Genomic DNA, 27,956 nt, shown 5'->3' with positions numbered 1-27,956 from the left:
TTTCCATGCGGTATGTGTCACAACTTCAACAGGAAGTCTATGAGTCGTCCACTACCAGATGTCGAATATAGCTATTCTACGGTATTTTCATCAAGGGCGAGTGTTGAAATAAAATGAACGTTAAAGATGCGGCCAGTATTTCGCAAGCGCGAAAAATACAAATATCCTCTATAGATATTTCTTTCATTAAAATTTGCTTCGTATTATTTACTGATAAACTTGCTCTGTAAATAGGGTTAAATTCAATTGTGCATTGTTTTAGTAAGTCTAACTCGCTGTTGTAACTACTTAATTTATATTATTCTGAATAAATTAAACTCGGTTGTTTCGTCTCAATTATTTAAATTAAAATTAAAATTTTATACCGGGCAGGGATTGAACCGAGATTACATTTTTAGTTAATAACTCTGAATTGCGGAGATATCTTTAAAGGTCGTCTCGAGAAATTAATACCACTAGGGACCATTCTTCCGAGGAGAGGTATATTTTGGCTTTCCAACTTGTTTACGCCGCATTCAAAATAAATTATCGATTAAAGTGATAACGGGTTTATTACATAGTAAATACGGGTTAATTACAGAGTAATAATGGGTTGATTACAGGAATATTATAAATCCGGTACCGAGACAAAATGTGATTACAGGGTTACAACGGGTTGCCACCATAATGATAGCGGTGATTACTAGATGATTAACTAGTTGATTATAGCAGAATGATTACTGACCAATTTCAAAGCGACTACGGCAACTTTTAAAGCTAAACAGTTCACTAATTACAGAAAAGCTACTAAAATAAATAAAGATTTAAAATTTTTGCGAATGAGACAGGAGATAGTAGTAGATCCAATAGAAACAGCTGAAAGAAAACATGGAGAGTGGGAAGATCACCCGGGACGCTCTGTCGATGATGTTGTCTTTGGGTTTGTTCTGTTTGGCCTTCTTGCCCTTTTTATCGGTGCTTATCACGACTCGGTTCATCGGTCGTTTCTTCAGAGACGATCCTGGTGTGGTCATTTGGTCAAGCCACGGAGGGACAAGGGCCTTTTTCGGTTCTTCTTTTTTCGGTTCTTCTGCCGCTTTTTTCTGTCAATTAAACCAGAAGTTTTAAAATTAACTATAACAGCTAGTATTTAAACTCAGTAAAAAATAGTAACATATATTTTTAAATTAAACTTTGAAGAAGTTGAAGGGTGTATAACACTAGAATCGAATGCCAAGGTTGCATATCCTCATACGATATTTATATTTTTTCTATACACCTCGTAGCAGGATGGGGAATTGGAATAATAAAACTACGATCGCGCCACCAGTGTAAATTTATCAAAGCATGACTTCTTCTGCTAGGGTTATACTTTCATTTCTTGCTAGTATGATCGAAGGCTAGGCATTTCTATAGAAGCATTTATTTAATACTTTCATGAGACAACTGAAAAAGTTTCAATATTACCACTTTTGTTATGGCTAATTCATAGTGGTTTGTTCCAGAGGTAAACCCTGAAATTGTTGCCTAACTGGTAGCATTGTCAAGCAAGTCTAAAAGTGCCTATTTTCAGAAAATAATTAATTTCATTTTGTATCTCGATGAATAACAACTAAAATCTAATAAAGCAAATACAATAATAAAGGTTAATGAAGAAAAATTAAAAAAACACGAATATTTTGCGTATGTAAAGTAATTTTTATTTATAATAAAACGCGACTAGTTTCAGCACACCTCTATGCTATTGTCAATGCAGAAAAATTTCGTGTTTTTATTTAATTTTCCTTTAATATACACGCGTAAGGTGTTGTATAATTTGTTTTTTAAAAAAAGGTTAATGCACATTATAAAAAATTTAATTCTGAATCTTTCCAATGAAACATCGCGGTTAGAAGCTCTAATTGCGGTTTTCAATAAAGGAAGCGTTGTTGGTCATATTTTCTTTAAACGTTAAATATGGCTGATTATATTATAGCAAAGAAACACAGTTTCACTACGAATAGTTTTAATATTTCATCGTTTGTTCTATATCTTCTTACCGCCACCTTATTTCGAACGTATGAACTGGCCACGGTGAACTCGATCAACGAGAGGAACACCATGATGAGGCAGGCCAGGAGCCAGACGTCCATCGCGGTCATGTAGTTCAAGATGGGCAAGCCACTTCGCGCTCGCACAATTTGAGTGGACAATGTCAGAACTGCGGTGACACCGACGGTGACTCTCCCGGGCACCGCGTTCACATCCAACCAAAAAGAGACGAACGACAAACAAACTGTCAAAAAACTGGGCGTGTAGATGTTGAAGAGGCTAGCACTCAGCGAACGTTGAAACAGAAAATTGGCGAATAGGAATTCGGTGATGACGTTCACCTCTGAAATACAAAGAAAATTTGGCATTCCATAATAAATTAAAATACTTGTGTTAAGGATTAAGAAATTAATAATAATCTATTCTATCTTCTATATACAGGGTTTTTTTTTGGTCGAAAATGTGATTTTTTTCAAAAACTATGTTTTCTGGAAAGTTGAAATTTGTACTGTACGTTATACGTACCGGGAGACACTTTCTACCAAAATTGCATCTAAATCGAAAAATATTTTAACGTTTTTTTAAAATTTAAATTTTAACCGCTAGGTGCTATAAGAAAATTGTCAACGAGAAAATTGTAGAGCGTCACCGAAAACGTACAAATAGCGTTGGCGCGAAAAAATAGACGTCTTTTCACTGGAAAAATACGACTTAAAAGAGTGACAAGTTGGGCAAGCTAAAATAACTTCCTTTGAATTCCATTGGGAGAGTAGTGTAACTTTATGAAAGTCAAAAATTTGTTAATCTGGTGTTTAATGCAATAAACACCGCTGAAAAATCGAGGAGACAATGGCGAAGAAGGTATTACACAATTTAACAAATAATAACAAAAATTTATTGCGACTGTGATAAGTAATTGGTTAGTTTAATAAAAAAAATTTTGTTCATTCACGTGAATTATTATTAAAAAAATTTATACTACTGCTTTTAGAGTACTTAACGACTCCCTTCAGGGTGTTACACTTCTCCCTTAAGGGTTCAACAATATTTATCGGGTGTTATATCACTCTTTTTACAGTGTAATATAGCACCGTTTATGCATCTTTTCAAGTTTTAAATTAAGGAGCAAGAAAAAACCTTTAAGGGTGTATATATGAACATTAAAGAGTGTGTTTTTTAATTTATTTTAGACCCATAATATACCATTAAAAACATTTTTAAGAGTGAAGAGTTAAAGATAATTTAAGGCGGAAGTAAGTGGTTTTGTGTTTCTGGGAAAAAAAGAGATGGTGCTGAAACACGTCTCTCGCTGGTGTTGTCAGAAAAATATTTTTATTTCAATTTCACGTGATTTAGTTAAACTCATTGTACTGTTAAAGTTGAAAGCAGCGCGCACGCATTTTATAAACGTACTCGCGCTGAAATATCAGCTCGCGGAATAAAACGATTATTTAGCTAGTTATAATTTTACTATTTTTTAAGAAAGCTGTTCACCAAGAACGTAGCAACCTCTCGCGTCAGTTAGGCTATCTCAAAAATACGATTTTAATTGAATATAAAATTAGTTCCTTGAGCTAGCGGTGCCATTTTCAATCGTTAACTAGATTTATATAAAACCTATGGAGAGCACTTTAATTTTAAAAATCGGTCCATTTTTTCAAGCGCGCGCCTTTTCCAAATACTAAAGTTTGTAAAATATTTAAAATTCAATATTAAAATGAAATTCGAACATAAATCTTCAATCATTGACTAGTTAAGGTTTCAAACATAATTATGCAAAAAACCAAGGTTTAAAACCTGATTATTGTAGAATTAGGAAGTGTAGTAAGAACGTCTTATTCCTAGAGTTATTGCTGACTTCCTCCTTAACTTTTATTTTTTTGTTGCCTCCAAAGGCCTTCAATATTTGCAACTAGCACTAATTCTTACCCTGCTAATATTCAGGGCTGGTGTAACAAAAGCCGGGGTAAAACGACTTCTTATAAGGACAAGTGTATTACTGAATGGGTTCCGCCTATTCTGAAAGTCAAAATGTACGATATTTATTCTTATTAAACATTTCGCTTGTCACATATACACATATTAAATCTAACGTGCTCTCTTTCACGTACCCATCCTATTGGGCCTAATGCCCACCTTTACGCACCGAATAGGCTTATCCGTGTTAACTAATTATTAAAAATTACTCTTCAATACTTAAACACGATTAGAATTTGGACGCTTGAAAATGTTACGAAGACTAAAGTGTATTCTATTGTGAATTGCATTCTTCAAGTGTTATTCCCATAGAGATAGAAACAAGTAGATACCCTGTGAAATCAGCCGAGTGTCGACCCCCCCGCGGCTTACGTATCAGAGGGACAAAAATAGGTGTGCCACCTTCATTCGTAAAAACCTTTTTATTCACTTTTTGTGGTTTTGAGGTGGAAAACGGAAGATTGTATATGGCTCGAAAGAAAAATTTATTAATTTATTAAATGTGGGAGAAAAGAGGTAAAATTACATATAATAAACAAATTAAATAAAATTACGAGTAATATGTAAATAATTATCTTTCGTATGTATAATACACCTATCTTCGATATGGCGGAGGGAAAAAGACAATGAAAGGGCAGGTATGTAGGTACTTCGTAAAGTGGGTTTTGCGGAACTTTCCGCAGGCGCTTTGCATTTGTTACCAGCGGCTTATCACAATTTTCCCTTGGCTTATCACAATTTTCCCTTGGCTTATCACAATTTTCCCTCTGCTTTTCACAATCTTCCCTCTGCTTATCAAATCTTCCGGTGACTTTTTGCACTGTTTAATTGGCTTATCACAAACTTTGAACTTCACACAGTCTTTAGGCTTGTTCATTTCTTTAAAAACTCTTTTCCCAATTGCTTCTCTCTTCTTTGGTGTAGTCTGTTGATCGGAAATGTTTGAGCATGAACTCTGGAGAGTCATTTTTATTTTCTTAGTATGTAATGCATTTTGATAATCGTGTTTTGGCCCTTTGGAGATAATATAAAGTTCGTCTCATGAGCTGCTACAACCTTTTGAACTGATTATTTCATCTCTTTTTCGTACTCATATCTAGCTGTAATAAATTCATTACTGGAAGCGTGAATAAATATCCGTTGAATTTCTTTCATAAAAATTAATGCTTGGTCTTTGGAAATTAATCCATCGGTGCAATCGAGAAAAATTCGTTGCAGTTCTTCTTTGCCGTTAGCCCTTTATACTTTCCAAAATTACTTCTTCTTTTGCTTGTTCTCCAAATTTCGCCCATACCGCCTCCTCCAATAGTTAAAAGAGAGCGGTCAAATAAATCGGAGTCGTACTAAAGAAATTACAGTTAAAATAATTAGTGATGATTTTTAAGTAAATCAAACCAAAAATGTACCTTTTGCTCTTCATTTGTTAGAGAAGTAGAGCTGGCTCCATTATTGGTTATGTCAGATCCATTTTAGCGAGTAGAGTTGTTTTAATTTTCTGCTAGGTTTCTTCTCATCAGACAAAAATCACTAAAAACTTCTTCACCATAAATTTGCAATATGCACAAAAAGGCCTCATCATTTATTGGTAAATTCAACACTTCCTTTTCAAAAATATTGTGAAAATATGGCAAAATGACCTGAAAGGCTTTAGTGCTTATATGTTTTAACCACTGCATTTTGGTTTTCATGCTTTGCAGCCTAGTACCTAGCAATGTTGGCCTCGAAAATGTTTTTAAAAGCTTCCTTGAAATGTCCAAGTATTTTAGGTAAAAGATTTATCCTGCAATATACCTCGTGCACTTTTTCATGATCACTATCTTCTCCAAATAGCTTCATTAACCCTTTAGGGAACTCATCTTCCATATCTTCCATTGCTAAAGTAAACAAAATTATATTCATCCTAATTGTCAATAAATAATAATTAAACATAAATTTTAATTACCTCCAGTTGAAAACACGTACTGGCTCTGCTTCAGCTCAGCCACGTGTAATTTTAAAATTGTCGTCTGCTAACGACACTTCAATTCAAAACAAACCTTTATATGCTTCAAATATTATTTTATGTTTTTATATACTTCTTAAGTTAGTTTAAAGTGTATATCAACTTAAATTATATTTAAATTTTGGATGCATAAAGACGAAAACAACCATGAACAAAGAACTATTTTTATGGCGCCTTATTCATTTCCTGAACGAAATAATAATACTCCTCTTTTACCATTTTACTTGGCGCAAAGCGCGCGTATGAATATTAGCCCATAGTTCTAAAGACCCACAATAGATGGCGCTGAAGTGTAGATAATTTTGAACTTTGATGACGTAGAAATCTCCTCCTCTCACAGACCCCGTTTTCATTTCGCGACAAGCTCTCATTAAGCAACGTACCCTTCTGACACACTTTTGGGTCTTATGCTGCTTTTGCCCATATTGATATATCAAACTATTATAAATTGAAAAATTAGACAGAAAATCATTACAAATAGTTTTAAATTTTTCATTGAAGAATATATTGAAAGGAACACTCTGTTATCGTTCACTGATAGGTAAGCCTTGTCAATCATCCAATTTTAAAGCTCTACTGTGACTAATGAAAATTTATATTTGTTTGAGGAAAGAGAACGTCTATTACGTTAAAGGGAAATGTTACAGAAGTCAGAAAGCCTCCACGGTTGTGGCTGCTTTAAATTTGCCAGTAGGCATGGCTTTGGATTCCTATTGTGTTGCGGGTTTAGAAGGTACTTGCAATCACCTAATAGCCATACGTAGGTTACTGGAATTCATTAAAGGTTAAGAGGGAAATGGTCAAGCATCATAGGAAAAGGGGTGATAAAATACAGCCTTTAATAGCGTTTTCCATTGGGAACCTCCGAGCACTAACGGAGTGCTCCAAAATCAAAATCGTATTCCATTGGAAAAAAAGGGGCAACTCCGAGAGGGAGGATCGTCTTCCATTGACCAAGGTACTCCCTCCCGGAGTGCTCCTGGAGTGCTCCCGGAGTGCTCCCAGCTGCCGCAACTCAAGAGTCGGAGAGAACCAAAAAAGTGCCCCGAAAACGTTTCGTATTTCATTTTGAGTAACCAGGGCGAATCCTCCGAGCGCCTCCTACAGAGAGCAGTGACTTCATTCAACAAATCCGGATCACACTCGGACGTTCCCAATGGAAAACTCTATAACAGTAGTAGATATAAATTTTCAATCACCAAAAGAAAATCGTGAGTTCAAAGATATGAAATGCAAATTGTATGAAAGTAGGAAAGCTACCAGGGAAAAGGAAGATTTGGAAAATGCAGTTTCGAAACTTTCGTGCCATTTTAATTTTTTTGGGAAATTTTCACAAGCGAACGTTGAGTGGAAACTAACTAAATTGGGTGTTAAAGATAAATAAATAAAGATAAATAATAAGCTAGGCTAATACCCAAGGCACCACCTTAGGCCTAAGTCATCATGCGACTTTTGAAGCCATGAATTCAGGTGGCCGGGTTGCGCCTAGAGGTTCACCGCTAATTTATCAGCTGCAAATGATTAATGGGGAAGTAATCCACAATCTAGCGATTTATAAACCTCAACTTTGAAATGTGCAAAATGAAAACATATCGCAAATTATTATACCTGGACATCTTATGACCACTGCCGTAATACAAATAAGAAGGAATCAACAGTATTTAAAGTGATATATTAAACAGATTTGTTTACTGTAGAAAATGTAAGTAAATTTTTTGTTAATATTCACATATTTATCTATCGGACCTTTCTGCGGACAGTATAAAACTCCACAGTCACTCATAATTAGGTTTAACACTTGGTTACGAACGTAGCGGACGAAAAATTATTAATTTACCCAAATTTTCTCGAAAAGCCTCGTGTCTAACTGCTTTACTATATTTCTAAACGGTATTCTACACTGTAAACTTTCAAAAACAAGTAAATATTTAAATAAATATAAGCGCTTATCATTTTTATAAACTGAGCGGGAAAACAGAAGTAGGATTTGAGATTTACCAATGATAAGCTGGAGATTATTTTCCCAAAAAAAACCTGCATCGCCCTGCCATCTACACACAGGATCATTCATTAAAAAACTGTCCTATATGGCAGCTGCCCCTAGAGTTCATTTTACTTGTATGTAATATAAGGATAGGTGTTATGGGTTTTATTGTCCTTGGAAAAGGATGTACTCGGTGAGTTTTTTTCTAATAGCTTCTTTCTGGAGTTATTATTTATTTATTTTCCTTAGTCGTATGTTCAAATAAATATGGATGATTCTTTAGATCAGGGCCTTAAGATGGTGTAACGGGCCTAGTTCTTCATTAAACATGTGCTTTTTTAATGATGGAAAAATGTCTTCTGAGAGTAACTGGCGCATTACAAAACACTGTATTTTGAAATTATTGTTTTTAGCGACGGTTTTTATTGGCCCAAAGAACCTCACCGGTTTCTCAGCTAATTTACAAATCTTAACAACACAAGTCGATAGATGACATATATTCCACCCTTGTCCTTTAAAAGGAGTAGAAGTTTAGTTGGGTCTTTTGCATAATAATGATCTGTTAGTGGGGTGTTTCTCTCCTCTAAAGCAGTTAAACAGGTTTGGCATTTTAATTCTTTTATTACGACCAAACCACCTATATAATGAATAATATTTTCTCTAAAGATGTTAGATGAGGATGTTTCATCAGTACTATACATAATAAAATACAAATATTTCTCCCTCCCAAGATTCTTCCGAAATAACACGACTGACATTGTTTTGAACTTAAACCTCGCAGAAATTTGGGAGCGATGACATTACCACTTTTTGATGTTTCAATTTTCATGACCGAAGTGTTTTTATATGCTGCAGTGAATTGTCTACAGGTAGGGTTATTGTTCCACCCAACTCTCTGACGAATTGTATTAAAAACAATTCTTAATGGTCTTGAGATACTTTGTAGGTTAAAAGGTACCTATTAAATTAATAAATGGTTTACAAAACCTTTTGCAATCAGTAACAGCGCAAGTTTTAACCATTTTCAGATTTAAAAAGTTTAAATTTGTTGTATTATATTCTATATTATATGTTATTAAATGATAGTATTGTTGTACATTAGAAAATTCACTTCATTTATGAAAATAAAACTGTAAATACAAGTTGCTTTAAGCCTATAAAGTTTAGTTTTTGAAACTTTCAATTTCAAATTTTCAATCTCGCGCAATTTTAGTTTCCCCACTAGCACATGGGTGACGCCACGTATTTTTGACCATCTTATAGATACGACGGGATGGGGGGGGGTGAATTTTCCGGTACAAGCACGAGCCCACCCCGCCTCTCAATAGTTTCTCTACTTATATCTATCTCTATGATTATTCCCTTCATAATATGAAAATTGATATCCTAAAAACCAAACCTGAACATGTTAATTCAAGGACATGATCTATGGCTTCGTGTTCTATTGTAATAAAATCTAAATTCGGCTTTACCGCGATTTCCGGCCTCTTATAGAAAGTTTCAGAATTCGCGGCAAAAATTCGCATAGGACCGATACAAATGAACACAGTGGATAAGCCGCTCAATAAGCCCAAAATAGTGAATTCCATTTGTGGCCGCTACATAGGCTGTGGCGCTATTAACATTGAATCCTACGAAGATAGTTGGTTTTGAATTCATTATGAAAAAGATTGAGAATTAATCGGAATATTCAAGGAATTGAAAGGTAAATTAATTCTTTTTATACGTTATAATCACTTTTTAAATATTTTTACTTTTGTGTTTCCCGCAGAAAACAATATTTTAAAATCCAAGATGTCAGCGGCTCTCGCTACTCAAGGTTCCTAGAAAAACACTATCGCTACTGAGTCTGCTGTTACAGTTGACAACACGTCGATGAAAAGAGACTGCTGGATAATCACAATTTACGCTTGTAGCTAAGCCAAATGCCAATATTTTAATAACTGGGAAATGGAAAGTAAGTTATTATTTAAATATTTACAATAGTATGGAGAAGTTTAAACAAAGTTATAATTTACATATTTCCAGGAATGACCGCCGTAAATGTTGTATTAAACGTTTCACATTTTGAGAAACTTTCTCGATTGCGGTTTAAAAGTAAGTTCTTTAAGTTTATCGTAACAAGCTGAAATTATCCGTGTTATATTATCAACTAAAGGTGGAATAATTTGTCACAGATAATTTTGCAGAAGTTGAAGCATGAGTGTCATTGAAATCACACTGTAAAAGAGGACATTTAGAAAGTTTCGGCAATAGGTAATATTCAATTTTGTTACAAATTCCTGAGTTTCTCGTTAATATAGAATCGTTCCTTCTATAAAGGTCAAAACAATTGAGATAATCATGACAAACTTCCGCTTTGGGTATTTTAAACCAACTCTGTCTGATAGTTAAATTAAATCAAGGAGTTGAGAATAGTAAATCCCAATTCAAAATTTGATTCGTTTAATCAATAAAACTAATATTATTTGTTTGAATTTGGTTACTTGAATTTTAAGAGGCAAGAAAATGACTAAAAATTATTTGCATTTTTGAGGGGCTACTATGAGATTTTTAGGGTGGGCTAATTTTTAATTTTAGGTCACTATATCCCACCCCCAAGGGCCTAGAGATGCCAGTACATTTATAACCAAATTGTTAACAGGTTCTTTGAAAATGTCAAGCCCCACAATTGTCATTTAAAGATGAATTCTGTACCTTTACGATAATCTGTGTCACTAAAATGTAAACTGAATACTACACTTGATGCTGATATGTCATTTATTTTGTAATATGATTTTCGGCCACCTTTTTGCAGAGTTTCAATACTTTTTTAGATTTGCAATAAGGAACGCAACACAAAAGTATTTAATCTAGTTAAGTAAGGGTAACTAATTGTCGAATAAAAATTACATAATTTCTAATTACCTGTTAACTGTATTATTACGCTTCAATAGTTTGTATAATAGAGTGAATCCATTGACTTATTGAAAAATGAAATTCAAAATCATATAAATATATGTTGGAACTTATTCTTAAAAGGGTTTCAAACAATATAAATCTTAGAACATGTTAATAATCAAAATAAACAAATTCCACCTAAATACACATGTTAGTTTCTCTAGAAGATAATGAAGATTATATAGTTATATGTATGGAAAAATGGCTACAACACATGGTAAAGTTGTAACTAAAACTATCTATTGTTAACTTTCTTGCTAAACAATTGGAAAAAACTGAACTGAAACCTAATTTTTTAAGTTATAAATGGAAATGTAACTATAATTTAAAAATTAAAAAAAAACGCTTTAAGAATATTTAGGTACTTTTTAGCATATTTTGCCGAAGTACTGCGATTTATTTTTATTAAATATACGGTCTTTTTTACCAGTTTTGTCGTTTAATTCTTATATATTGACCGTTGGTGGCCTCCTACTTTTGATATCATTACTTTTTAGCAGCACGTACTCATCAGTTGTTGAGTTTTCCACCATAGAGTATGATGTTAAATCGGTAGTAAAAAGACGCGTTATTAGGGTCAGGACGAGGCGCTCCCGGCGGACGACGATGACACTAATCGCTAAACTTTAGTTTCGCGCCAATGCACTGATTTGAAATTCTTTGGGGGGACCGCTATGGGGCGAGAGAACGCGAGCGCATGCGCAGTGGGCCGTGGAAGAACCGTACGAAGTTTCTTTCGCGCCTTTGTCGTAAAGTTTGGTCAGTTTTAGTTTATTTACTGACTTTTTGAAACTTATAAATAGATTTCAAAACTATTGTACTAGTAATTTACAAAAGCAGTCAAAGCACAGAATAAATGTTTAAATTATTACTATTTCCCGCCAAGGCCTAAAGTTTGGATAAAAGAACAGCTTGTCTCCGTTTTAGGCTCACTATTTCGTCTCAGATATTGTAAAGATAATAGAACTGAGAGCAACTACTATATACCGCGGTCCAGGGCTCATTTCGTCGTCTTTTATATATGACATAGGATGTCATCGCCTACCTCAAAAACCATCATAGCGCCACCACTGCTTGGCGAATAATTCACTGTGTTGAGTAGTTCTAACCACCGAAAGAGTAATCTAAAGAATGTATTTATTTATACTCAGGTAGAATAACTACGTTAGGACGATTTTAAGTTAGCATTGCTGCCAATTCTCCTCATTCTCTAACTGTAGGGTCCCTCACTATAAAGTAAAATAAAATCAGCCCCGTAGTTCATTGGTTTCTAAATCCGAAGTCTCCCGACGCCGTTGAAGCACAAGTCGGTGACGTTTTTTAAGTATAAGGAAATGAGGTATGTCAATTGCCTCAACAAAGTCGATCTCGCTAAGTTGAAATAAATTCACTTCCGGTTTGATGTTATGTTAAGGAGTTGACATTTATTTTAGAGAAACTTAGGATGAATACTTACTCGCGTTGATCTTTTCAGATTTGGTTTTTGGGAGGACTTGAACGGCGAAATTCATAGGTATGTCGTCCAGTGTAAAGTCTGAGAATGCTGTTGACCACTCCAACTTGACATGATTTTTCCTTGAACGATCTAAAACCAATTTCAATAAGTGACCAGCACTTCAAACATATCTTACTTAAAGAATATTTAGGAGTTGATGCAGCATAATATCTTTAAGGTTTTCAGTACATCTAAAAGAATGCCAGGCAGACCAAGCAAAGGCAGTAGAGTAGTAATTATATTGTAGCCCCTTTGAAAATTGCGTGACATTAGTAAGACCAAAAATAAATATAACTAACAAAAGAGGACGTTTTATTACTAACAACCAATACGCGCGGCAAGTGTTAGTTAAGAAGTCGATGTTACGTATACAAAATAGATCAGTCACATTGCATCTGGGTATTTTTGCGACAGAGCTTTAGAGAAAGATTAGCAGCTACAAGTTAAGTCAACTGCTTCAGTATACACTTTGATATTTTCCTTGTTTAGGTCTTTTTAGAAAAAGACGATATGAAAGTACTACAGCTTAAAAAAATGTTCTAATATGTGGCTTTTCTATAATGGTGTTTTAAATAAAAAAACTAAATTGTTCCATCGACGGTACAAGGCCTGAGTTTCTTTAAAAGTTGTTTGGGGTTGTTAAAACACTAAAAATCTGGGGTTTTTTATATAATTGGCTCCAAAATTGCTATTAATAACTGATAATTTTCTAAACTAGTAGGTTTCTGGCCATATCAATGCATATTGTAAAATGACGTTCTTAGAAAAAAAACTTACCGACCACAATCTTTTAATATGAACAAAACTTTAAAAACCGAAAAGAGCATTTGTAGAGGTTAATGGTAATACTTATAGTATAGGGAGCTGTTGGCTCGCGTGGCATGTAGGGCTTGCTACCACCCTCCAACGCATTAAAACCCGGGTACCTATTTAAAGGCATTAAAAGTTGCTGGATGACTTGGGTCTAAGGTGGTGCCTTGGGTATTAGCCTAGCTGATTATTATTTTTATTACATACAGGGTGGCTGATTTTACTCTGAAATCACACTGTTCTCCAAATTTATAATAGGTTACGTTTTGAAATTTTTATAGTATACCTATGACGTAGGAAACATTATAATTTATCATATTCGGAAATTTCGAAATTATCTATGGTTTTGTTTGAAATAAATTTATCATGGTCGGAAATATTACATATTTAGGTGAAAGATGAAATACTTACGTAAAGATATTTGAAGGGAGCATTTCTGTGAATCCATTGGATAGTAATGGAAATTCATTGGACAGGCTGCGGTGATTTTATACCTGAAATAACCAGATATCCATTATACTACATGTAGTTAGACTTTCAAGCCGTCTATATACCCTATTTTTAAAGATGAATTTTTTACATAGAAGCCGCAAAAGATAAACGAATACTTTACGTGAAACACTGCATTTTCTGATATTTTGTAAACCATTTTGTACGCGCTCAAATTAACACTGAAATGTTTTGCTATTACATATACATATTGGTTTCGGAGGAAGAAATTTCCCAAAAAATTTTTAGTTATTTGGATTAAAAATCTCCAAAGTAGGCGAAACAGTTCATTACACTAACAACTTTGTGAGAGAGTAGTCTTAAAGTAGCTAAAAGGTTAGGGTTTCGTTTATTTCATTATGTAGATATGACTACGATGAAGAGGAATTACATTTATTATTTATGTCTTTAATAATGTTCTATATCAAATTTATTTATAACATTTATTTTTGTAGCTGTCACTTTAAAATGAGTTCTTTAAATTTCTCATAACTATTTCAACATATCTGATCGTTTTCTATTCATTCCATACTAGTCTTCTACGATGGAGATCTCAATGTTTTAAAATTAAGGTTCAAGAAGCGTGCAGAGTCTTATTGGCTAAGCTCTGCGAGTTTTAAAACAATCGAGTGTGAAATAACAGTACTAATGACGGTAGGTACCAAAGTACTTTACCCGATAGTATACCTTATTTAACAATTAGGGTTATAACTTTCCCCACACAACAGCGGATGCTCAACATAACACTGTAGCAGATCTCGTGAGGATCCAATACTTTCCACAGCCTATGACGTAGCCAGGAAGGCAAAGAATATGTTGGTATGTACTATTTTTTTACTTTTTTTTAATATTTTCAATTGCGTGACTCCCCCTCATCCCCCCCAAATCAATATCCTGGCATTGAGTCTTGGTGCTTTAATTTCATCATTTTAATTGATTTCGCACAATATTTCGGTGAATTCCAGGTATTTCCTTAAATACCTTCAGGTGTAATGACTACCTCCGAGTTGTATATCTGAGTACTACAAACCATACTTAAGTCAAGAAAAAAGAAATATGCCGGACATTCATTTTAAAAGCGCAATTTTTCTGTTTGCTTGGTTTTTTTTCGAATTGTTTTTGCCCTTTTGAAACCGCGCCCTTACAAGGACCAAATAAAGATTATTTTGTATTAAAGCTTCCTAGCAAATCACTAAATGCATTTCATTGAAGCTTCTATTGTGGTCTTCAACAATGTTGTTCACGAACTAAGAAAGGTTAAAGTTTATTCGCTTAACTTATAAAAGAAGTTTAATTTCAAATATTTCAGCTTCACTATTTACTAACTTTTTATTTGAAATTCGAAAATCGAGGAGTTACTAATGTCGTGAGGTAACTCCTCGAACAAGCGGAAAGCAAATCGAAACTAGTCAGACCACTAGATTAGCCCCGTTAAAAAAAATTACTTATGTACAAAAATAAAGAGAATTTTTGTTTTAATGCAGTAGTACCCAAGTAAACTTTTCTTCAGACCGCCACGTTGAAGGTAAAATAGATTAATTGATTATACCTGCTTCTTCGCAAAAGATAACCATTCGGAAGCATGACTTTGTAGAAAACATTCGGAGAAGTATCGCTGTACAGCTCGACTTCTTTGGCGTTTTGGAACATGGTATCAGGTTTCCAAATGCATTCGACCACTGTTTTGGGGAGTAAGAGGGATCCTTTTATCGACTTCGCTTCTTCTGTCGAGAAGTTCATGAACGGGTCTGTCCAAAATTCGAGCAGATCTATCTGCATACCAAATTCCTGAAAGTGATAAAAATAATTTAAAATTTTTGGCTGTTGATTTAAATTTAATTTGAAAATCAATATTTTAATAATGTTTCTGAGGGTTTATTACTTTATTTCATAATAAGGATTTTTTAAATCTTTAATTTATATCACACAAAGTATTTCGGAGGAGAAATTACGCAATGGCAAAAAAAGTATGTAAACTAATTCCAATAGAAAGCCAACCTACGCAAACTAAAATATTAAATAGTTATTAAATTTAATTTGGATTTTTTAATTAAGATTACTGATATAAGCAACGTATCCAACAATTCCACTGGAAAAGAGAAACTATAATTTTTTAAAAAATAAATTAAATAAGGTATTGTTATCAATGAAAATTTGGAAACTTGGTGCTTAAAACATATACTTTTTTCAACCAAGAAGCCAGGGAATTACAAAAACCTACAGCCATCGAAACCTATTCAACTGACAAGGAGACGACCCGAGGTGTAACCCACCGATTTTGCTTAAACTCGGCGAATTAGTAGATCTTTGCGCTTAATAATCTGTATATTAACAACGTGATTTTCCGAAGATTAATTTAGAAGGAAATTTATTTAAAGAGCTAAGTTTATTAATAGAGTTATATTGGTTTATAGAGTTATTCCATTTCTAAAAACACAGAAAAAAACATGTTTCATAGAACCATACGTTTCCGGCGGAGGCACGGGCCAACTGTGTACCCCCTCCGCCTTTTGACTTTGCCACAGAATGAGCAGATTTCCGTTGTCACGTAAATTTACTCGTATCTAAAAACCAGGGGGTAAGTCTTAAGTTAAAAAACTGTTTATACTTTTTATTTTTACTTTAAATTTCGAACAACCAAGTGGCAGAAGCATAGATTACAAATATGGTGTGCAAAATTGAAAAAAATCAATAGATTCACAGTTGCATAACTTACTTCATTAAACTATGTCGATATATTTTATTACTTATGAAACATATTGTATGTAATCGTTTTGGAATCACCCTATATAACAACGCGGCGAGTAACATTAGCACCTCGATGAATACTTATTACTTAAATTAATTTCAAATACTTCTGGCAATAGTGATAAAACAAATACTAATACGAACCATTTTCTTTTCCGAAATATCGTAAATGGCATTAACCCAAATGCTCACATTTAAATCAATAGGTCGATCTAAAAACGGGCAATATATTTAAAACAAAATATCAAGACCATGAAAATCATTGTCAATGCACTTACTAGGTGGTAGTGTAAAATCCAAATCCTTGGTGCATATTAAAGGCAAATAATTTTCCCATTCTAACGTTTTTGCGAGAAACCTAAAACAAATCTTTATTTTTAGATACAACAAAAATGTTTTATTTATGCTTAGGTTCAAGGAATAACTCGAGGTGATTCATCACTATCATGTTCTAATATTCCCTCACGGAAAGTTTCAATAGCTTGAGAAGATATACGATTTTTGCCATTTAAGAAGAGGATCGTTCTGGCAGACAGTGAGTTGGATTGAGGGAGAAGGTCAAAATAGTCTCAGTGAAGCTCATTCTTCCATAAAATAAATACGTTCGTGGTTATACTTTAAGTTATAAAAATGAGACCAACAGTGCAAATTGGTCAAGTAATGAAGCCAAGGTAAAGCGCTGATACCCTACAAACTACGACCTTCTAATTCATTAAATAAGAAAACATTCTAGCTTGATTTATATCTATCATCTTTTCCTTTGCCTAAGTTTTTTGGTAGAATAGTTCAGTTTAGATAAAGCTATGCAAATTTGATTGGATAAATTTATTGATTTATTCTTTAGTTATTATTTTAATAAATCTGAAACTCACCGAACCAACTCAAAACCATACATTTAACATATTTGAAATCATGAGAGTAAGATGATTGAATTAAGTTGGTTTTATTTGGTTATACATGTATAGACAATAAGCTATGCCGAGCACATTTCGAATTGAGACATTTAACTATTTAATAAAAATTATCTTAAATTGACGTTTTAAGTCTCTTAATAACCGGTTTTTTCGAGATTAAAAACGCCTTATAGATTCTTTATTGTGCTATTTATAGCAAGTTAAACGCATAAAAACTTAACTTGTATTTTCAAAAACTGATAATTTTGCGCTCGAAATACACAAAAATTAATATGCAATGCTTAAAATCGTGCTGGATCTTAATAGAGGAGAGTCATAAAGCGCTTTATAGCCCCGATTCTGAAGGTATCTTTACCCTTCCTGCATGGTGGCAGATAACGTTGCTAAACATAACCATTTTGTAATAGAAAAAGGAAAAGCCAGTATTCTCCCAGAAAATCGCAAGTGAAGAGGGACCAATGAAGTGGGATATTTGCAGTAACGTTTTTTACACCTGATTATTGATTTAAATTTATTTGCAAAGTTAGCTCGCTTAACACTCGATTTTGTGACAAAATCCATCACAGGTTAGTTAAATACCGTAACCCAAGGAAAGCAGGGGAACTGCAAACTTCCCGATCTGATTTAAATAAATTTGATTTAACTAAAGATTTAAATTAGTTTTATTCTTTAAATCATTGATTTTTATCACATAATGTATTTCAATGAAGGAATCCAAATGATGGAAAAAGATCGGTTTTACAGCCATTATAATACAAAGCCAAACAGAGAACTAAAATAATAACTGAAATAATAAAAAGGAACAATATTTCATTAATTTCTATCGAGTTTTATATTATTTAACCGATAGAAATAACGTCGCCAACCAATTAGACTGGAAATAAACTAATTCATGATTAATAATCAATAAACTCAATAATATTAAAAAAATCTGTTTGAATTGAAAAAAGTGCCTTCCTGAAATAAATCGTGATTTAAATGATATATTTCAACTTACACAACTGTAATCTGGGTGTGAATCAAAATAACGGTAAATTTCGTTAATGAAATGAAAGCGTACATTAATGTATAAAATGTCTTAAATATTATCGAAATGAGACTGAAAATAGTGTACCTAGCATTTGAAAGCGAATCGTTTTCGCTGGATAACGTTGTTCAGAATAATAACATTGCTTAGCAATCGCCCTAATGCCATACAACCTTACGTCTACATTTTTTTAACTCAAATATTAATACACTAATGGAAGTCACTAAAATATTAAAACATAACTTCATTAGCCCGGCAGCGCAGTATTGATATTCTCAGAATTACGGGTCTAAGGCGTTCTTTTTACTTTCAAAAAACATTAAGCATGCGAGGCATTTAATGAACCCAGAAATACACGACCATATAAATAAATATATATATATCCCTTGTATTTTCGATCCGTAACGTACTCTTCATAATTTCTAAATAACCTTTCGTGCAAATGAATCGGCTCGATCTTTCTATAAAATGCTTTTCTTTCCTAAAATGTAAACCCAATCGGACTTTTGAAAACAATCTTATTTTTGGGCACTAATAGCTTGTGTCCTTCGATCCGATACTTCATGATTTGAGTTACCATGGGAACCTGTGCTTCAAACAGTGGATAATAAACTCGTTTGCAATTAGGAGCTTACGATGTTTGATACTCTCCTTTAACCCCAACGTAAAAAGTGAAAAATATTCCAATGGCGTAGTCCGGATTTTAAAAGAAAGGTACCCAATGCTCTCTCTCTCTCTCTTGGCTACGTTACTAAAATTATCTAACACTTTTCAATTTTAACTTCATTTACCTTATAATTATTAAATTCAGCCTATTTACTTATTAATTTACCTCTCGATAATATATCATTCTTTTATAAATTAGAAAAGCAAATTCGAAACCACGACTTTAAGATCAAATAATTTTGGTTTCAGTATAAACTATGTTACCTAACTCAACTTTTAGTAACATTTACCAGTTAGTATATTACGTTACGTAATTTGTGAGCGGTCGCTTTATAATGGTCAGCCCCAATTTAATCCCTCATTTGAGTTTTAAAATGTCAAAGTTCATGACTTATAAACTCCCACCAAGTTAATACTATTTTTAGGAATTCTTATCAAATGGACAAAGCTAACCGTGTTATGTCAGTAGGAATATAAAATGGCAATCAATTAATAAGTTATCAATAAAACCATAGTGTTATCTACCAACGGCACGAGGGTGATCAATCTTGTCACAGGTGTGTGTCGGAAAACGTCAACTCTAGGGAACCAATGAGACACGGCTCTCATTCGGTTTTTTGTAGGGAATCAGATTACCCTATGAGCGTAAGGTCGATTGGGAGTACGCTTAAAATCGTTTCAAACATGGTCATTTCCAATGAGTATAAATAAAAAAATCTTGTTTACGCTTCATAGGGGTATTTAATTACTTATGAAATTTTTTACATTACGTGTTTTTTATTCTTATTTTGAAAACCAAGCAGGATAAAATAGAAATAACCTTAAAAGTATCTGGAGATAAATAGCTCACTAATAAATGTAAAAGGCAACTTTCTTGCTGGACATTAAGAAAACACCAAACGAAAGGATGAAATTCTTGCTAAAATTAGGTTCAAATAAAATAAACAAGTGGTCTACAGGGACACGACCGTAAAAGCAGTGTCGCCAGTCATAGTTTGGTTACAATAACAGATGACCCATTTAGTAGACGACGGAACAGACAACTTAATGGCGTTAATTAACTGAGTCTCCATCAACTGGGTTAAAGGGAATTTTCACGCACTGATTTTTCGCGATTAAAGAAAAAGTCTCATGCGACTAGAAACCGCATATTTGAAGGTTTTCACAAAATAATTTTATCGAAAATTAATTAAGGTACAATAACGTACTGAATGTAGAGTATTTTATTTACTTTAGTTTCGTAACATGAACATGGAATTTTTTTGTTCAATTTTAGTGTAGTAACCTAGAGTAACTCACTCACATAGAGTGGAAGGCCTTATGGAAGCGCATTAAACATTAATACCAACGGGCTAGCTCGTTTAAGAGGTTTAAATAAATATATTCCGATGAGCGATGGTGTTGTTTTTACATTTTTTTGAATATAAATTTATTACCTTTAGGCCACCTGGTTTATTTCACGCCTCGAAAACAAGACGTTCCGTACGAAAAGTTTAACAAGTTTCGCTGATAGCCTTCCACTCTATAAGTAGAAATTTGAAATTTTTATGGTTAGGTAAATATATCGGGGAAATTGTAGAAATTTCATAGTTTTCTGAAAGACACTTTCAATAAAATTATTGATAACTTGTAGAGCGTCATCTGAAACCTATAACTACCTTTGGCTCGAAAAAGACCTATTTATCTTTGAAAAACGCGACTTGAAAAATTGATAAGTATGGCAAGCCAAAATAAACAATACGTAGGAGGGTGGTGGCAAGCTCTTAATGAGACGCGAGCCAACAGCTCCCTACGCTAACTATTACATTTAGTTTCAAGAAGATTTTATAGAAGGGGAAAGTGAACAGCTCGGGAAAAACCCCTTAAGCCAGTGGGGTGAGACCTAGCAAACTCAACGAAGAAGGAGAAGGAGTTGTTCCGGGTTTTCACCCAATGCCACAAGCTTGGATCGAACCCGGTTCGTCTTGCTTCGAAACGAAAATGGGTCCGCCAAATTTTGACTTTGAGAACACTGTTTTTGCATATTTTGCCGCATACCCATGAAGAAGTTTCGCCACCCGGAGTTCCGATTTAGGTTGCAGTAAAAACCGTGTTTCAAAAATTTACAACAATGTAGGTACCTCACAGAGTAGAAGGCTATCAGCCAAACTTGTCAACACTTTTCGTACGCAAAGTCTTATTTTCTAGGCGATAAATAACGAAGTTGACCTAAAGGTTATGTACAATATCTGGATAAAAAAGTAAATTTCTATTCTAAAAAATGTAAAAACAACATCGCTCTTCAGACTATGTTTATTCACGCCTCGAAAACAAGTTGACCAGTTAGGATAAATGTTTTATGTACACTCTGTTTTAAAAGTCTTCGACAGGTGAAATTTTTGCCCTATTTTTAATTCTGCTAGAAAACCATAATAGATAGATCGATGAAACCAATTGCAACTATTATTTATTTTCTAATATCTTTCGTTATTTATTGGTTTCGTCCGCCAAAAATTAATAGTTTTGGCAGCTACCGTTAAACTCATTTTTGACAACTTTTTAAATATTGGTTCTTCGGCACTGACTCGCGCGTTTTTGAATTCACAATGGTCGATTCATATTTGGAAATTGGGAAACACTTAAAATGCACCAAGCGATTATTAATAACGTAAATTCGACAGCGATCCAACAACATGTTTAATTAAGGCTGGTTTAAAATTGTGCTAACCATTATTCTAAACAATTTCTAACGCAAATAGCTTTTTAAAAGCTTTAGCGTATAAAAAAGGATATTCCTAAAACCACGTGCTAAGTTGTTCTTGGGATTTGTTTTTTTTTAACCGGCCTTTAATTAAATATATTTTCAACGTTATTGAATCGCTGTCGAAGTTCCGTTATTAATAATCGCTTGATGCATTTTAGGTGTTTCCCAATTTCGACGAAAGTTTGTAAACGCGATAACTTCTCAACCGTTGGTTGTAGAGGGAAAAGTTTTCCACTTTCTAAATATGAATCGACCATCGTGAATTCAAAAACGCGCGATTCAGTGCCGTAGAACCAATATTTAAAAAGTTGTCAAAAATGAGTTTTAACGGTAGCTGCCAAAACTATTAATTTTTGGCGGACGAAACCGATAAATAACGAAAGATATTAGAAAATAAATAATAGTTGCAATTGGTTTCATCGATCTATCTATTACAGTTTTCTAGCAGAATTAAAAAGAGGGCAAAAATTTCACCTGTCGAAGACTTTTTAAACAGAGTGTACTTCCATAGGCCGTCCGCTCTATGCGAGTGGGCTACTCTTTAAAACTTCCTTTGGCTTAATGACGCAAATTTAGTTTTAGCAAGAGGGCACCTCCCAAAACTATAACAGAGGGGTCAATAAATTCCTAAACAACGAGTTTTCTCACAGATGGATTGTACAAATTGGTTTAGTTCTTTGCGCTACAACTTGCAAGGTCTCCCGATCTGACACCACCAGACCTGTTTTCTGTGAGGATTTATCAAAGAAATGGTTTAAGCAAATCCCATTGAACTTCACCAAAAATGATAGGGCATGCATTTGATGATAAGTTTGTCCAATCTTAAGCTTGCGTTGCAGCCGATGGGGTATATAATTGAACCAAATTTCTAAACAAATATTTAGCGTGTTTGAAATAAATTATTTTATTGCATAAAACCCGAATTTTGTTTTTGAACGTGCAACTATTTGGCGTGTGGCATTTACATTTTATTAAAACTTGTACAGGTTACCGTCGATTCCTATGATACGTGCATGTGCGCATATCTTTGATATCTCTTTCCCGGTTCAAATAAGTTTATTTTGTGTTGCCCAACTTATAAATTTTTCAATTTGGGTTTTCAGTGAAAAATAGATCTTTTCCATCAAAAAAAATATTCGTAGGTTTCAGATAATGCTCTACAAATTCTCATTTGACAAAACCGATCTAGCATCTAGTGGTAAAATATTTTTTTCTAAAAGTTAAAAAATATTTCAGACAACGATGAAATCTCACCAATCATTGTCCTCCGGTGTATTTAATTAACTATGAATTCAGTTGTTTTCGTAAAAAAATCACTTGTCCGAACAAAAAAAACACCGTGTATTTTCAATTCGGTATGTAAATGAAAATGTCACCCGAATAATTTTTTTCAGGGATTCTGCTCTCTTAAGAATGTAGATTAAACTCTAAACATTACTCATATTATGGGTGATTTGTGGTCATCTGGTTAGATTGATTAATGATCCTTTGTTAGATATAGTTAAGAAATATTAATTTTTACCTTTGTCGCTATTAAAAATTGTATTTAATTAAAAATTAATGACAATTGTAGTAAAGATTATTTTTATACTTTTGAACAGATATAACTCGGTGTAATTTTATATTTTACAAACTTTGATCACGCTCTTTTACACCTAGCAAAACTGTAAAGCATATCAATTTACTTATAACGTAGTCATTCTTCGTATATATAATTGAATATGTAATTAATTAAATGTTGTGTGTAACTTTTAATTAATTTTTATATAGGATTCATGTTTTTATTCGTTTATAAAATGATTCTAATGAAATAGCCGTTTTAACACATTTCAATGTCAGATATAATATTAATCCTAGTTTTAATTTATCATTACGTTGGAGCGAATACTTTATCTAGCCAAAAATACGACTAAAATTTTTCGAATTGAATTACTGAAATATGTTCTTGGAAGTTCAATTAATATCTCATTAGCTTTCAGGGTCAAATTTTTATTTCCATATGACGAGGGAATTTTCTTAAGTCGGTCTAAAAAAAACTGCAGAAATTTAGATAGACAGATAAAGAAAGTAAATCTTTGAGACTGAAATATCTCTTAATTGTTTCGCTTTGCAACCAAAAATCAGAAATGATTGTGATTTCAAAAATCAATCTTTTATCATTTATTTTCTTCAAATGTGGGTTTTTTCGGGTGATATTGAGTAAAAAATAAGTAGCTTTAAGCATTTTTATAGAACATTACTCGTGGCTCTTCCAACCGCGATAAGGTATTTATTGTGTTTTCAATTGTAACAATAACAGAATAAGCGAATCTATTCAGCATCCGCAAACACAAATCTGAATAAAAACCGAAATAAAATTCCGTTTAATTTATCAGGGATATCACATAGGATATAAAAATTCAGTTAATTTAACATTAGTTAATACTTTTTAAAATTTCTCTTTTAACCTTAAAAAGTAAAACCTTTTATTTTTTACTAATAAATTAACATAATATTTTATTAAAATCAATATTACGTAGCTTTTAATTAAAGGTTTGTTTATATTTAAAAATTTAAATAAAGGTATCTGATTTTATGTGATCAGATAAAATGAATTTCTATGTAATCCGTATAAATTGAGACTACGAGATGGATATTTCTTAACTGACTAAAATTAGGCAGATTTAAGGTAGTGGGCAAATTTGGGACCTTTAAAGGATCAGATATTTAAAATTTCGAGTTATTTCTTGAGGAATAATTTAAAAAATAAAGTATATTTTAATTAGGTAAAATTGAAACTCCTTACGCTAGATGTAATAACAAAATAATAAAAACACGACCAGTTTTACTTACACATTTTCTGTCGTGTTTTTATTATTTTGTTATTATAAAGTATATTTTAGTTTATTTTATAAATGTTTGAAAATAATTGTTGTCAATTTAAGTTACCTTTTCGTTAATTATTGTACATATTTATCAGATGGAAATGTATATATTTTAAATACCTTTGCTGAAATTTGGGCCTTAAAATCGTTATATTAAATCCTAAAGGATTACGTGTGTACTTCCAGGGTTTATATTTTGGATAAATTGTGCAAACTTCGTTTGTGGCTAGCGCGCTTGTTTACCAAAAACTATCCGTGGTTGTCGAGAACTTGATATGCAACGTAAAAGCAGACTCTAGATTTCTGTTATGGAAAGCTTATATTTGGCCCTGTGGTTGGTGACATTCGGGAAGTCGCCGTCGGCTAAACTGTCGTTACCTAATTGAAGAAAGAGCCGATAATTCCTCGACGACTTCGGACTCAATTCTTCCTATGGCAAAGCGCTTTTTAGCGGGAGGCGTTACTTTATGTTTTCTTTCACCGCTAGTTTCAGCATGCTCAAGCCTACGCTCTCCATATGTCTTAGCCATACTTATATTGGGTAGCTTAGCTTCATACGTGTTGATAACATTGGTGTTTGAATAAAAAAAAATGAAAATGGTGTACCTCTTCGCTTTTGCGTGGAGTTATATGCGCCATATTTTAAAAATTGTAAATTCTGATAACTGTTGATATTTATCCCAGGTTTTTTAAATTTGACTATCAATAGAATACTTAAAATTATCTAGAGAAAGCTGCTAAGTATATTCGTGAATCTTGGGATTTTAGAAATAATATAAAGGAGGCGTCTCCAAATACTTCAATCAAACAATGTATAGGCCTAACAATCAAAATATTTAAATATTGTAATTACAGTAAAATTTCATTCAAAATAATGGCATGTTTCCCGTTGGTTTTCGTTGGGGCAGGGCTAAATAATGAGTGTGTGAATTCGTGGGAAATTTTCTCTCTAGTAATAGGAATTTTGATTTTCGAACATTGGCAAAGCTCAAGCTGCGAGAACGGTTGAAACAAACCGACAAATGTTATTATTTGAAAGATTGCAGGGCGTAACATACTGTTTTGATGATGTTATTTGAATAGAAAGTCAGAGTTCACTTAATTATGAAATTGAAACTATTACATAGACTACAATTTACTATATCATTGTATAATTATAATATGGCAATACGTATTATTTAGCTAAACCACATCCATCGAAATTAACATTCTAAGTTTAGAGTAAGGTTGAAGTAACGTAGTTGGTAGTTGAGGAAAATGCATTTTCTGTCAGAGTTTACCAAATTACTTATTTAGATTTATTGCAAAAGTGAACAAAATTTACTATTATATTGCTATATTTTAAATAATGGATTTCGTTGTTACAAAATTGCAAACTATTTGGTTTTTAACCGATATTTGAAAAGCCAATGCGTCAAAATATCCTGTGTTCGAGATACTTTTGGTATCTGATCGGTTAACTGGCCCCATTTTCGTCATCTAAAATATTCAATTTGATATTTGATTCGATCCCACAAACTGGTATTTGCATATTTCTAGAAATTTTAGTAATTAACTATAATATAAATTTCGATAATATAAAAAACGATAAAATAAATTACTATAAAATAAATTACTATAAAATAAATTAATAAAAGATAAATTACTTTAAAAGAAATTACTAAAAAATAAATTATTGTTAAAGAAATTACTTAAAAGAAATTACTATAAAATTAATTATTTCGAAATAAATTACTTCTAAATAAATTACTAATAAATAAATAAATTACTACTTAATAAATTATGGTAAAATAAATTACTATAAAATAAATTATTTTAAATGAATTACTATAAAATTAATTACAATAAAATAAAATAAATTAAATAATTGTAAAATAATAAAAATAACTAAACTCTAAAATTTTTAAAATAGGTCTATAAAATAATTAAAATAAATTTGCTAAAATAATATTAAATTAACTTTGCTAAAATATAAAAACGAAATATATAAAATAAGTAAATAAAATAATTAAAGTAAATATGCTAAAATATAAAAAATTTAATATACCATATAATTATAAAAAATATACTATTAAATAAATAAAACCAATATATTATGAAATAACGATAATAAGTATACTATAATTTATGAAATGTAAAATGCGCTGGCACTCGCAGGGTGAAGACGTCTCCATTTTCGCTCCGTGATCTCTAGTGTTTTTTTTTGCCAAGCTAAGGCTAAATTTTGTTTCTGCGATGTCCGACCGAGAATTTGACGATCTTGGTGCCGCTCACTCCGGGATGGATCCGCCCGACCGCCCGAAGAAGAAAGAACGAACCCCACCACCAGCGGTGACGAGGGAACAGGCCATAGTTTTTCAGGCAACCCCTCAGGTAGCTGCCAAAACATATGCAAAAGCAATAAACCAAGTCCTCGGTAAAGGTAATACCTACTATATATCTAGAATACCAAAACAAAGAATATGCGCTTATGTTGCTACCACTGAAATGGCTGACCAACTATGTGTTGACGGCTTTGAATACGAAGGGGAATTGGTAAAGTGTGAGAGAAGGAAACGTCCATCAGAAAAAATAACTGTATCTAACTGCCCACCGGAAGTGCCAAACGATGTAATACTAAATAGACTATCAAAATATGGCAAGGTGACATCAAACGTAATTTACATAGATGTAAACAATGAAGAAGACCCTGACCTAGTAAAATTGTATAATTTCAAACGAATAGTTTACATGATAAAGACCGATTTACCTAGAAGCATAAATATGCGCCATGATGACGACCGTATAGTTTTATTTCTCGAAAAAGGCACTAGTAATTGTGAGCGCTGTGGAAAATGGGGTCATACCGCCGACAGATGTTACGATAAGCCTAAAGTAGTTGAGATAGAAACCGACACCATGGAAAGTGGCAACCAACATAATGAGCCAATCCTAGAATCCGATACGCGCCAAAAAAGCGCTAATTCAGAAAACTTAAATAAAAAACGTACATACGCAAACACAGTTGATAACGATAACGGCAGCGACTTTTCTCCAGAAGATTTTCCAAGCCTACAGGGATCTAGTATTCAAATAAGTAAAAAATCAAACAACAACCCAGTAGATGAAATGGACAAATCTCCAGTAAAAAACATTCCAAATATGTCGGCTTTAAATAGCGCCGTGTCTATGGCACGAGGGGCTTTTGAGTCTTTAAAACATATGACAGCAGGAAAAGCGTTCCGAAAATTGGCTCCACATCTAACGAGAGGCCAACGGAGTCATACGACTCTAAAAAGATTCCGGAA

General features: G+C 33.0%; 1 protein-coding gene across 1 annotated transcript; it reads right to left on the bottom strand.

The window, feature by feature from the left end:
- Nucleotides 1-553: 553 nt before the first annotated feature.
- LOC149956625 (glycine receptor subunit alpha-2-like) lies at nt 554-25,199 on the bottom strand. The gene is made up of 10 exons (XM_090166890.1): nt 25,048-25,199; nt 16,734-16,813; nt 16,600-16,667; nt 15,257-15,495; nt 13,630-13,712; nt 12,370-12,498; nt 5,779-5,861; nt 5,246-5,330; nt 2,019-2,353; nt 554-1,082 (listed from the first exon to the last, which is right to left on the bottom strand). The coding sequence occupies exons 1-10, from the start codon at nt 25,197-25,199 to the stop codon at nt 804-806; spliced, it is 1,533 nt and encodes a 510-aa protein (XP_090023016.1). The 3' UTR covers nt 554-803.
- Between the last annotated feature and the right edge of the window lie 2,757 nt (nt 25,200-27,956).

This window comes from Leiobunum rupestre, chromosome 2, assembly GCF_980474605.1.
Source record: "Leiobunum rupestre chromosome 2, qqLeiRupe1.1.hap1, whole genome shotgun sequence".
In the NCBI taxonomy this organism is placed as follows: Eukaryota; Metazoa; Arthropoda; class Arachnida; order Opiliones; family Sclerosomatidae; genus Leiobunum; species Leiobunum rupestre.
The sequence above is the reverse complement of the archived record's forward strand: the minus strand, read 5'-3'. Positions and strand labels throughout refer to the sequence as shown.

What these genes read in the sequence shown, in the direction of transcription:
- LOC149956625 (XM_090166890.1), bottom strand. Translation starts at nt 25,199, where the DNA reads ATGGCTAAGACATATGGAGAGCGTAGGCTTGAGCATGCTGAAACTAGC. An exon ending in CTCCCTTCAAATATCTTTAC is followed by an intron (nt 12,499 to 13,629) that starts GTAAGTATTTCA and finishes AATTGGTTTTAG; the next exon opens with ATCGTTCAAGGAAAAATCAT. An exon ending in ACGTTCGAAATAAGGTGGCG is followed by an intron (nt 1,083 to 2,018) that starts GTAAGAAGATAT and finishes TTTAATTGACAG; the next exon opens with AAAAAAGCGGCAGAAGAACC.